The sequence below is a fragment of the Bubalus bubalis genome, chromosome 11 (assembly GCF_019923935.1).
Source record: "Bubalus bubalis isolate 160015118507 breed Murrah chromosome 11, NDDB_SH_1, whole genome shotgun sequence".
NCBI lineage: Eukaryota > Metazoa > Chordata > Mammalia > Artiodactyla > Bovidae > Bubalus > Bubalus bubalis.
Window position 1 is genome coordinate 65660351 of NC_059167.1, and position 13151 is coordinate 65673501.

At 40.5% G+C, this 13151-nt stretch overlaps 2 protein-coding genes and 1 long non-coding RNA gene across 21 annotated transcripts in view; 1 reads left to right on the plus strand and 2 right to left on the minus strand.

The window, feature by feature from the left end:
* GANC (glucosidase alpha, neutral C) overlaps nucleotides 1-8864 on the minus strand; it is a 73034-nt gene extending 64170 nt beyond the window's left edge. For 6 of the 17 annotated variants that reach the window (XM_025295853.3, XR_006542871.2, XR_003112379.3 and 3 more), the window contains exons 1-3: nucleotides 7397-8153; nucleotides 6076-6138; nucleotides 4021-4129 (exon numbers count right to left, since the gene is read on the minus strand). In XM_025295853.3, coding sequence (XP_025151638.3) covers nucleotides 4021-4129; nucleotides 6076-6138; nucleotides 7397-7425 — 201 coding nt within the window. In that variant the 5' untranslated portion in view covers nucleotides 7426-8153. Of the gene's footprint in view, nucleotides 1-4020; nucleotides 4130-5649; nucleotides 5751-6075; nucleotides 6139-6493; nucleotides 7375-7396; nucleotides 8158-8365; nucleotides 8637-8729 lie in introns of those variants that run through there. The other 11 variants (XM_025295856.3, XM_044925175.2, XM_044925176.2 and 8 more) reach the window with 9 other exon arrangements.
* Nucleotides 624-1891, minus strand: LOC112587860. The gene is made up of 2 exons (XR_006542873.1): nucleotides 1604-1891; nucleotides 624-1186 (listed from the first exon to the last, which is right to left on the minus strand). It is a non-coding gene; the product is annotated as an uncharacterized LOC112587860 (long non-coding RNA).
* The window catches only part of TMEM87A (transmembrane protein 87A), a 39214-nt gene continuing 34699 nt past the window's right edge, over nucleotides 8637-13151 (plus strand). For all 3 annotated transcript variants that reach the window (XM_006066202.4, XM_006066203.4, XM_044925179.1), the window contains exons 1-3: nucleotides 8637-8919; nucleotides 10195-10255; nucleotides 12756-12841. In XM_006066202.4, the coding sequence (XP_006066264.3) occupies nucleotides 8776-8919; nucleotides 10195-10255; nucleotides 12756-12841 (291 nt within the window). In that variant the 5' untranslated portion in view covers nucleotides 8637-8775. The remainder of the gene's footprint in view (nucleotides 8920-10194; nucleotides 10256-12755; nucleotides 12842-13151) is intronic.

The window sequence follows — 13151 nt, forward strand, 5'->3', positions numbered from 1 at the left end:
AACCACCACCACCATGTGAATATACAGTTGACCCTGCAACAGAGATTTGAACTGTGTGAGTCTGCTTATACATGGATTTTTTTCAATAATAATTTTTTTTTCAATAATAAATACTACGGGGACTTCCCTGGCAGTCCAGTGGTTAAAACTTCATGCCACCACTGCAGGGGGTGCAGGTTCAATCCCTGGTCAGGTAACTAAGACCCCACAACCCACATGCTGAGTGGGGTGGCCAACAACAACAATAAAACTATAGTACCACATGGTCGTTGGTTGGTTGAACCTGCAGATGCAAAATTATGTATACTAAGGGCCAACTGTGAAATTATACTTGGATTTTCCACTGCATGGGGATGTCGGCACCACTAAGCCCTATATGTTCAAGGGTCAACTGTACAGAAAAGAGGTGGCACCCAGGAATGGAACCTTGATCTTGGGCTTCCCAGACTCCAGAACTGTGAGAAAGAAATGTCTGTTGAGACACCCAGTGTTATGACAGTGTGAGCTGAAAAAGGTTGAATGAACCTTGGTTCTGTCTCGTGGTTGATTGTAAAGGGGCAGGTTGGGGGAAGAGAATTGGGAAGAAAAATTTCAAACATTAACAACAGACATTGACAACAAAGTTATTGCTTTAAGAGTTTTAATGGGGTGGGGTAGGCAGGCAGAAGAGGGCTGGGTTTGCCTCATCAGTGAAATCTGAGAACTGCAGCTGTGAGCTGAATATGATCCTCCTAGACTTGGGGCTCTGTCTCTCTGAACCTGAAATAAAAAGCTATCATTTTGAGCAAGTGGATGTATGCAGCTTTTTAAAAAACCTCCAGACTACACCCATACCATATCCTAATTGAAATCTCCCGTGAAACACCCATCTCGTCCCGGAAACAACCACTAGTGGTGGCTCCCTGACTATGCAGTGAGCAGGATACAAGGTTCAGACAACTTCAGAAATCACTATCTGAATCTCTGTTGTCCCTAACAAGCAGAGAGGGTACAAAACCTTAAGTTCCTATTCAGTTCAGCTCAGTTCAGTCGCTCAGTCGTGTCTAACTCTGTGTGACCCCATGAATCGCAGCACGCCAGGCCTCCCTGTCCATCACCAACTCCTGGAGTTCACTCAGACTCATGTCCATCGAGTCGGTGATGCCATCCAGCCATCTCATCCTCTGTCCTATTAGTCATCTCAATTCTAAGTGACAAGGAGGACATTAAAAATACATTAAAATCAAGTTCAGAATTTGAGGGTGATCTCCCCAAACATACACTTGCATGCATTTGTCTGAGATCAGAGTGTGTGGATTTCCTGCACAGCCCTGTTAATTCCAATAACTGAACGTGGAGTCTGTTCCACGAGGTCCTCAAAGTTCTTAGTCTTGGGAGCCGTGTTGCTGACATCCCAGATCACTTGCCCTTGCTTGTCTGACTCCTCAACTCCCTTCTGAGTCCCATGCTGTCTTGTGCTAAGCTCCCGTGTGTCTTCCTGGACTACAGCTTCTTTTTCTTTGAAGGCATACAGATCTGGTGGGCTCTGGTTCTAGCACCTGACCTGAACGGCACTGTCCCTCATGTTCAGGATCCAAAGAGAGGTGTGTACAAAAAAACTCACCAATAGTCTTCTAAGAAGCCGTGTGAGAGGGTCCACCACTCACTTCATGGGTATGGAGCTGCATTGAGAAGCTGCACTTTGGCCCACATTGGTATTCTGAGTGCCTTAATATACTCTGCCTCAGCATGTGTCATCTAGACAGTGGATTGTTAAGGTGCTCAGCAGACTGAACCTCCCCAAGAATGGAAAGGGATTCCTGCTGACCACAGCACAGCTGCAGCTCTCTGGGGCCAGACACATTGGAGACAAGTAGGGAAAAGAGCAAGTGACAGGAAAAATGCGAAAGGAAGTGACCTGGCTGCTGGTATTAGGGCTACTGACTCCGGGAAGGTCTCTTGTGGACTCCTTGCATTTCCTGGATCCAGCTGCTTCTGCTGATGCTGCATACAGGGTCCTGGCTGGGTACTGGCTATTAAAGCACATGCAAATGGTGGTTGGTTCTCTAGGAAATAAATTAATGCTATCCCATGTTTTCCCATGAAAAGCTTTCAAACTTGGCTACAAAAGGATGCCAAGTTTGGGAGACTTGGATCAGCAGTCAAGGAACTGTGACTTTGAGGGTACCATGAGCTGTGAACTCAAAGGTCTCACAGATGCCAAGTTGGGTGGGGGGAAATTCCTCTAGAAGGAGATGAGTGGTATAAGAAGCAGCACTAGGTTTTGAAGAAAGGCTAACCATCCCATCAGTGTAGTTAGGAGAAATGAACAAAGTGTGCTGCGACCACAAATGCATCCTTACATAACCAGAAGTTGGGAACAGGGGGTGGTGACAGAGAACACAGAACTGCTGACATGACTCTAGCCCCTGTTTTGAATTCAGGCAAGAAAGTTATGTCAGCATATTCTACATCTTTGAAATGACTAAAATCTCTATAACTTCATATGGAAAGTAGTCTTCCTCACTGTGCCACTGCTCCTCCTGCCCCTGGTGGCTCAGACAGTACAGAATCCGCCTGCAATGCAGGAGACCTGGGTTCAATTCCTGGGTCAGGAAAATGCCCTGGAGAAGGGAATGGCAACCCACTCCAGTATTCTTGCCTGGAGAATCCCATGCACAGAGGAGTCTGGCAGGCTATATAGTCCATGGTGTCACAAAGAGTTGGGCACGACTGAGTGACTAACACTTCTACTTCACGTCACTGGCTAAGTTAACTGTAAGTAAATATTAGTCACTCAGTTGTGCCCGACTCTTTGCGACCCCATGGACTGCAGCCCACCAGGCTCCTGTGTCCATGAGATTTTCCAGGCAAGGATACTGGTGTGGGTTGCATTTCCTTCTCCAGGGGATCATCCCGATCCAGGGATCAAACCTGGGTCTCCTGTACTGAAGGCAGATTATTTACCAACTGAGCTACAAGGGAAGGGTAAGTTAAAGGCCTTACAAATGTTACAGAGAATGCCCTAATGTTGTGGGGCAGTTTTGGTTCTGTCTTCTCTGAGGGGATTCCTTGGTGTAATGCTACACAGCACGTGACACAGCACCACAGGGAGCTTGCTCACGATGCTGCAGTGAAAGTGGGGATGTCTTCTCAGTCTGCTCCGCAGAACTGGGCTTTGTTAGTGAGCTGATGGAGTTACTATCTAAGCTGGCATGGCACTGAGACTGCATGTCTTTACCTATGTTCTTCAGTGAATTACCAATTAAACCAGATTGGTCTGGGAGGCCTTAGAAGTTTAGGACACCTTTAGAAGATGGGAAAAGATCTGAAGTGAGGGTCATGTTGGAAGCATCAGCTACTTGTGAGCTCAGCCACACTTCTGAGCTCAGCCCACAGCACTTCCTCTGTGACTGGCCCATGGGAAGTAGTGTGAAAACCCGACATGAGAAAAAGCACTTAGGACACTGTTCTAATGTTTCAGTATGTAAGAACTGTGGTGATCTGTGAGTGAAGCAGCTTCGGTAAGGGAACATTTGAGACTTATTCAACAGCAGAGACCATCGTTCCTCTTGTTCGCTCACATTTTGAGGTTTGGACATTCACTGAATCTGGACCTTGCTTAAGTATAAATTGTGTTAACAGTGATAGAAAGAGCACAGGTACTTGACAGAGTCTACAGTCACAGGTGAAAATTCTGGTTACTAGCTATGACTCTGGGCGGGTGGTCTTTTAGACTTCAATTTCCTTATCTAAAAATTGGGGACAATACAATGTACCTCTTGGATATTTTCTAAAAATTAAAAGGAAATAATATTTGTAAAACACCTAAGAAAGCATCTGATACAAGGCAATCTATATGTTGACAGTCATATTACTTTTAAAGTAACATTGTGTAGATAGTAAAGAGATAGCATGACTTATCTCACAAAGTTTATTTTTGAAGCAAACATAGTTTAATAGGCTTTGTAGAAACTCACTTCATTCAACCCAAATACATATAGAAACAAAGAACTGTCTGTAGAAAATATTTTTTCTCACCTTTGCTGGTTCGTTGATGATTTGGAACCTGGCACTGTCTTTGCCTGTTGTGACTGAGTCCAGTAATGCTCGATAGGTAGACTTCTTGGAGAGCAGCTGTTTCTGACGCCTGCAGATAGCAAGTATACAAATGCCTGAGAATGATTTGTGACTCAGCCTCCAAAAGACTATATTACCTTGTGGAAGTTATTAAGATTTCACTTCAATAATAAGTGAACTGGGCACAGGTGGTATATTAGTACTTCAATAAAGCACTAACAGAAGTACTTTAGAGAGCTAATAAAATTAATGAGTGCTAATACAACTAACAAAATAAGAGTACTAGTAAAATTGTTCTTCGCCATAACACTGCTCAAGGATGGTATTTTGTCCCCTTTACTGAGAAGGTGGGGCAGGTTTTTTTTGGTGGGATCTTAGTTCCCCAACCAGGGATTGAACCAGTGTTCCCTGCTTTGGGAACATGAAGTCTTAACCACTGGCCTACCAGGGAAATCCCAAGGGGCAGTTTTCATAGGTGACATTTGTTAGCTTGTTGATTTCTCTCCCTCTTTCCATGAAATGTACACTTTAATAGAAACTTATTAATAAATTCTAGTGGAAATCCAATATAATCTAGTGGTTTGACAAGGTGACCAGGAGTTCACTATAGAATTCCTTCTAAGGTACCTGTTCAGAATTAAAATGATATGATCTTTCTATCTCTAGAGTAGTGTGAATAAATTGGAGAGTTGTATGATATAATGTTTAGTGACTTCAGTTTTAGGACCACATAGAGGTAGACACTCAAAAAAAAAAAAAAAGATTTTAAAGAAATATTTGTTGAGGCTCTGGGGAAAAAGGCAATCATATATTGGTGATGGGAGTACAAAATGACACAATCTCTATGGAGGGATACCTAGTAATAGTTACAATTTCAAATACGTTTATTCTTTGACCTAGTAATCCCACTTCTGGAAATTCATCCTATAAATAGACCTGCATGTGTAGGAAATGACATATGCATAGCTTTCTTTCTTTCTTTTTTTTTTTTTTTTGGCCACACCATACCATGTGGCATGTATGCATTGATTGAATTCTGAGCAGGGATTGAATCCATGCCCCCTGCATTGGGAGCATAGTCTTAACCGTTGGACCACCAGGAAAATCCTGATATAGGTATAGCTTTTCACTGTGGCAGTGACATTATAGCAAAAGACTGAAAACAACCCAAAATCTAGTAAGATGAAACAGACTGAATAAATTATAATATAATTTACCCAATGGAATACTATACAGCTGTGAAAAGGACAGCCTCCATGTATTCTTGCAGAGCCCTTCAGAATAAATTATTAAGCAGGGGGGAAAAAAGAGGTAGGAGACACGGGTTCGATCCCTGGGTCAGGAAGATCCCCTGGAGTATGAAATGGCAACCCATTCTAGTATTCTTGCCTGGAAAATTCCATAGACAGAAAAGCCTGGTGAGCTACAGTTCATGGGATCTCAAAGAGTCAGATACAACTGAGTGACTGATTATACATGCATAGATAGAAAGCTATATGGTATAAGAATAGTTGTGATATAAGAATATATGCATTCACTAAAAGAAATACTGGAAAGAGAAATAAGAAATTAATAAACTTGGTTACTTACGGGGAAGGTGTAGAGTGGTGTGAAAGGGGACAGGAATGAGAGTAACTCTTCAATGTGTTTCTTTTCATAGTATTTGATTTTTGAACCATGTAAAAGTATTTCTTCAAAGATTCAAAAATTTAATATTAGTTTAAAAACACTGATTTTAAAAATAAAATAGTGGATTTATTAACATAGTAATGTTAATTATAATATATAACTATACAATATAATTAATTATAATAGTAACATATTAATTATAAAATAATATAACGGTAAGTTAAAGTTGTAAAAGTCAATGTCTCCTGTCAATAAACTCTTTGATCACTGAATTTTCTAATTGACTCTTTCCTCAGGAAGTCTATCAGTTCTCAAAAATTTAATAAACATCAATTTTGAAATATTTTCAGAACTGTTTTGCCTAGGTCATACACTTCCTCTCCTTACCTGTAGAAAGCAATCTTGCTGCACTCTTTGAAAACGTTTTTATCCACAGCTTCATCTTCAACACTAAATAAAAAGACATTTTAAGAAATTTGTTTTACACTGGGTGTGTGAATCCAATTTTTGTACCTTCTCTAACTATAATATAAACATGGGACATATATCACTGTGATACCAAATTGTGTCAAGGCCATAACATAATACGATAATGTGTTTGTAATATTGTTTAGTAAACCACCCAAGGTAGACAACAAAACATGAAGTTCTAGGATTTCTCTGAAAGCAAAAGAAAAAGAGCACTGTCACTTATGAGAAAGGGTTCTTTAAAAATAATGACTGAAGGCTATGATTAAAACAATAAAATCTGAAGAAGTAAAAACAAAAAAACCTCAAACCAAACCAATAAAAACAACCCACCCACCTGTTTATTCAATAAAGTACTTTCAGAATATTCTTTCTTAGTGTTGGGCTGTGAGGAACATATGAAGGACGGTATTCAAGCTTTCTTTGAGATCCTAACCAACATCATAAATCAATCTGACAAACACTGTAACAGAGGCATGTGTAAGGTGCTAGAATAGGCATACAAACAGATGAAGAAGGAAAATCCTTTGCTTTTTAAGATGATGCTGACAATTTAGGGGCCAATGTTTTTTAAAACTGAGTTTCCAAAAAAGCTGTTTCTGGAAGAGAACATGATCAAGATGTACATATACTTCAGGACATGTATTTAACATACACCAATTAAAACAACTACTGGCTCTAAGTAAAGAAATAAAACCACAGTGATTTTCATGGAGACACGTAATGAACACATCTGTAATAAGCATGTCCATGATTGTGTAGAAAGCTATGACTGAACACCAATTTCAAAATATTATGAAAATGAGCCCAGACAATACCCTTGGCCATGGTTTATCACAGAAGTAATCAAATCCTTCATTGACTCAATCTTTGTCACCATTTCTTTTAATCAAGTGTGTAAAGATTAGAGAAATTTGCAATCTCTTTTCAGTTTTGAAGAATGAACTCTGCAATGATATAGGAAGAGGTGTATTTAGCTGAACTTGGAAAGCAGCATGTTTGAAATTCATGTATTAAGAGTTATCCTGCAAGTATTTCATATGGGGCTATTTATATCAATTAATTCCCTGCGGAATTGAGAAGGATAGAAATTAAGTACACAAACATAAAACAGGCAAATAAGATGTGCAATCAATCACTCAATAAAATCTTCAAATCCAGAATGCTGTTTTCAGGTACTATCTATCCCCTGCCTCCGCAGACCCTGGACTCAGTTCCTGCTGGACCACTGGACCTTTACCTGATTTTCTCTTTCTCAGCTGATTCCATGGCTTCCCAGTCACTTCACAGGGTCTCAGGTTTCAGGCGGTCTTTTAGACTGTCAGTCTTTCTAAATAACCAGCGCTTCACCACCAAGTTTCTGGGACTTGCAGCTCTTTAAGGAGTGACAAATCGACACTTTTTCTCCTGAGATTTCTAGACTCCAGCTAGCGTTTCTACAGAGATTTATTTGGCAATTTTTTTCTTGGTTATGAGTGCTTGGTGACGCGCTCCCTCCCTTAGGAACCGAAAAAGGTTTTTGCAGCGGAGGAGGCGTGTACTCAAAGAGCCCTAGAGGATGAAAATCAAGAGCGTGAGAACCTGGAAATGGAGATGGCCTGCGGGACTGTAGCGAGGCTTCTGTACATCTACCTCAGTGAGGGTCACGCCACAGATACTGAAAACGGACCTGCCCTCTCCTGACTTTTCAGTTTTGAGTAGGAAGTGCCGGCCGGTTGGTGCTGGAGGTTGATGTTTTCCTGCCAAACGCTACATCATATTCTTCTGGACTAGAAGGGGCTTTTAAAAGGAGTTATCGACTACATCATCTATTTTAGGAATCGATTATACTCCAGTACTGCCAAACTCCAGTGATTGCTTAAATACTTCTGGAAACCTAAGAACTCACTGCTGCTGCTGCTGCTGCTAAGTCGCTTCAGTCGTGTCCGACTCTGTGCGACCCCATAGACCGCAGCCTACCAGGCTCCTCCGTCCCTTGGATTCTCGAGGCAAGAACACTGGAGTGGGTTGCCATTTCCTTCTCCAATGCATGAAAGTGAAAAGTGAAAGTAAAGTCGCTCGGTCGCTTCCGACTCTTCGCGACCCCATGGACTGCAGCCTACCAGGCTCCTCCGTTCACAGGATTTTCCAGGCAAGAGTACTGGAGTGGGGTGCCATTGCCTTCTCCGAAGAACTCACTGCTACACTCTAAATAAGCAGCCAGACTTACGGCTTTCCCAGACTTCTGGCCCCAGCGTCTGATTTTGACTCAGAAGGGACGAGGACTGGGGCGAACGGAAGGAGGAGAAAGCCAAACGCCACACTGGGTTCTTCCCTGGTCCCCAAACCCTTTAAGTGCTAGGAGAGAGAACGGCCGACAGACTCAGTGGTAGCTTTTGGCGATCATCCTAACAATCCAAGGTGACTAGGGTATGACAGGACGACACATGCGCAGTAGGTCTAAAGCCTCACACTGAGCCGTGACGACTGCCGAGGGCTGGGCCGCTGAGTCGCAAAACAAACAAGCCCCCAGAGGTTGTGAGGACCCGGATGATCCCGCCCCCAGAGCGGAGCCGGAAGAGGGCGGGACGAACCGGAAGAAGGTGAAATGCTTTCGGTAGGCACTCCACGGGTGTGAAGATGGCGGTGGCTGCGTGGCTGCAGGTGGTGCCTGTCATTCTTCTTCTCCTAGGCGCTCGAACGTCCCCATTGTCGCTTTTCAGTGTAGGGCCTGCACCTGTCGCTGCTGCCGAGAGATCCAAGTGGCACATTCCGATACCGTCGGTGAGTGTTCACTTCAGGAACAACTGAGACTGGAGGAACGAGGGGGTGGGGCTACGGCGGCCCAAGGAGTTCATGAAGGTTCCACAAAAGTCCGCTTCCAAAGGGGTGGGATTGCCGGTAGCGTCGGTGTAGCTGCCTAACGGGGACTCACCTCCCTGGAGCGGGAAGCCGTGCGCTTCTGTGGGTAGATTAGCAGGAATGTCAGGGTCATTTCTGGAGCTGAAAGTGGCTGTGGATTGGTTTCTTATTAGCAGAATCAGAGAACTTTTCACTGACAGACTGGAGACCTGTAAACTTGAAGTATAGGTGAGAATGGTTTCTCTTTCAGCTGAAGTTTTGCAGAATCTTGTGACCTCGGGTTGGATGAGAGGTATATGTAAATAGACATCTTTCTGGGTTTTTCCTCTGCACTTTTTTGTTAATGGATAGTTCCACTTACGAAGTTGGTTGATTTCGTTTGGACTTGGAAATGGTTAATCTAAGCTCTGCCATGTAATTGGGAAGCCTAGGCACTTAAAATGATGTATTCTAACATGAGAATGTTGAAAACGGAATAAACAGTATGCTAAAATTTCTTATGGTAAGTTAGTCTTTCTTAAGGACAATTGACTAGATCCTTTCTGCCTTTTATCACCCTTTCGAAACCCCATTTGAGTAAGAACTGTAGTCCTGTGAGCCGACAGATCAGGTGCTGGCTGGAAATGCCCGAAAGCATTAGTCTTATTAAAACCACAGTGGCCTTTTTGTTCTGCTCTGCTCACTGGTCATATTACCTAAATCTTTTTTGAGCTTTTGATATGGCAAGAATTACAGCTTTTGGTCATTTTGTGAAGATCTTCAGGCTCTCAGTTTTAGGTATTTACATGTTATTTGTAAAATGGTTGATAGTTAAATCTGGCTGTCTGCTCGTAGAATAGTTTATTTGAAGCACTGAAGGGTTATTCTGGACGGTGATTAATGAGTAAAGGGAATTAACTGATTAAGAAATACCTTCCAGAAAGATTGAAGTTAGGTTAGGATTTCTAGTAGCCTTCCTTCTAAAGTCCTTGCTTCATGGCCTGTGGGGAAAAAAATCATGTCTCTACACCAAGCAGCAAAATCCTTTAGTTTTGTTATGACTGGATTTTACTAAATGGAAGGATATTGATGTCTTGTGTGTGTGTGTTAAGAAAACTAACTTCAACATTTTATAAATTTATATTTTTGTATCAGTTATATTCTGCCTTCTGAATGAAAGTGATTCTTACGCTAATTATCTCTCCTTTATCTTTGCAGGCGAAAAATTATTTTAGTTTTGGAAAGATCCTCTTCAAAAATACCACTATCTTCCTGAAATGTGAGTTTTTGCATTTCATGAAGTTTTTATTCAAGTTTTTGAGTGATCTTTAAACTTTTAAATTACCTGTTTTCTACCTCTGATAATTAACACTCAACATAAATTCTGAAATTTAACAGTTCAGCACTCTCTAGGTATAAACTTACATAGTGTGACTAAGGTCCTTCACTGAATAATCTTCAGAATACTTACTTCTGTGAACTTTATTTTCTTCTCTTGTTTTTCTGGTGTTTGCAGTATATAGTAGATAAGTTGTTTTGGTTGACTGCATGGATTTTAATCTGTTCTGAGTCATAGAGGTAACTGCTGAGTTTACTTTTGTGTGCTTGTTAGAAGTTTATTGGACATATGACCTAGGTTTGTCAGACCATTGGCTCTGCACAAATACGTTCGGTAAAGCTCTTGTTTGCAGAAGGAGTATTTTACCACTTGGATCTTTGAAAGAGGAAGCTCAACAATAATTACCAGGAAATAGGGATTATGTAGAACAAAACCAGTCTGTCCAGTGGGAAAGCCACTGTATCTGAATCCAGAATAACCCATTGTTTATTATAGAAAAGCTTCCTTTTATTTCTGAAACTGGCTTTATTTTTAGAGAATGCATGATCATGGGCAGCTCCATTTCAAGATAAGGACTAAAAATCCAGATCGTCCATGTGTGTTCCTATGCGTATTTCTCCTTGTGAAAGTGCAAAGTTATGTCATAGTTGGATGATTTTATTCTTTTAATCATTTAGTAAGTAGTTATTGAACACATATTAATGTGCCAGGCACTGTTTTAGAAAGGAAGTGATAGAAAAGACTTTTTCTTTTAGTGAGCTTACAGTCTAGTGGGACAGGGGGGTCAGGTAGAATTTCTGTGAAGAATATACTGTTTTCATGAAAATATGATCTCGGCTAATGACTTAAGTTTGATTTAAATCAAATCTACTGTGGCACACTGGTCTTTCTTGTGAGGTTTTCTTACTAGAAAAGAAGAGCTTTTAGGGATAGCAGTATTTTGTCTTTTGGAATAGCCTGACAGCCTGTGTGCTAGTCTGTCCTTTTATTATATACAGTTTCTTTTTATCTGCGTTCTGTTCTAATGGTTTTTGTAGTGGTTTTTAGCCAAGCTGCGTATTTTGAAATGTTGATGTTTCTCTGTTTTTAGAGGAGTTGAGGCTTAAAATTGTCTTTCACTTTATTACTTCTGTGTTTTCTTATACTTAATCTTGTCTCTGATTTTATGCTTTTGTGGGTATGGTACACTATAGATTTCCTTGAAATTGGCAGGACCGTTTTCATTGTCCCTTAAAGCCATTCATTTAAAGTTCTGTGTCTTGGGAATTCCCTTGTGGTCCAGTGTTTAGGACTCTGAGCTTTCACTGCTGAGGATCAGGGTTGAATCCCTGATTGGGAAACTAAGATCCCAGAAGCCTTGCGGCATGGTCCCCCTAAAATTCTATGTCTTTTAACATAAATAGTAGTGTTTTTGCAGGCACGTTTCCCTGCAAATCTCCTTTTTAGGGGATTTTTCTTACTGGTTTTTATTTAATTAATTCCTTCTCTTGATTCTTCTGTGTAGTTCATAACAAGATTGCAGTATCCTTTTTAGCATTTCTATACATTCTATTCAACACATCAGATTTTTTGTGTATTTTAGTTAAGCCTTATAAAACTGTGCCACTTAAAAATTAGTTTGAGAAAACCACTTCAAACAGAGAAAAGGAAAAGGTTGTAATTTTAGGTGTGCTTCTTAAGAACCAGAAGTAGGTTCCTAGATATAGTTGTGTTTACCTTTGTCACATTTGCACAAAGTAGGTATGGTTAGTATGTTTTTTCATTTTCTGCTGGAACAAAGATAAAAGGGAATACTGACTTCCCCCAGGATGACAATCTAATAGACTCCCAAGTCTTCAGACTTAGGCTTTGGTTCATTAGGATATTGTTCTCCAAATTATGTTTAATAAGTTACGTGAGTGAGACTTATGTGATTTCATGAGGTTCCTTGAGGCTTCTCTTAAGGTGGATTTTTAAAAGGATCTAATATTCTTTTATCTTTGCTTTTGCTATTCTTGCCTTCCTCAGCCAGGTTTGCTTTTTGCTGATAGTTCTTTTGTATCCATTTAAGGTCTCTGAAGGGTTAAACTTTGAAGTTTTCCCTCAGTGAAATTATTTCCATTATTGTCTTGTGACATTTCCAATGTTGTTATTCTTTGAGTCTTCAGCTAGAATCCTTTTTAAGACTTTGCTTACCAGTCTTCAGTAATTTGTTCCCTTCTGTTCCCCTCTTTGGCCTAACACAGTGCCATGTGTCTTTGTGTACTTAAGTGCTTTGCTTAGTAAATATTTATATGATAATAGATGACTGAAATTTATTACTTCATTACGTTCTGTTTGGAGAAAGGATGGTCTTATAAGTATCCTGGTTTAGCAGGAAATGGAATATGGGGTAATAATTTAGGAAACATACTTTGGCAATTAAATCATCTTTTATTCACAGAGATTTCTTCTTTTATAGTTGATGGAGAGCCTTGTGATGCATCTTTGAATATAACGTGGTATCTGAAAAGTGCTGACTGTTACAATGAAATCTACAACTTCAAGGTATAGAACATAAAATTACAGACTTTTCTTTGAGTTTATTTAGAGATCCTTGGGTCCCCACCTGGTAGTGGAGAGAGTGTCATGTAGCTATGGAAGAGAAGAACTGGAACTGGAATTATACTTTCCAATTTGTAGGCATACTTGTACTATCAGTTCTCAAAACTTTTGGTCTCAGAACTTTGCTACATTCCTAAAAATTGCTGTAGATACCCAAAAAGCCTTTATTCATGTGGGTTACTATATTAGAAATTAAAACAAAAATACATAAATATATATTAATTTATTTTAAAATAGCAATGATAGACTCATT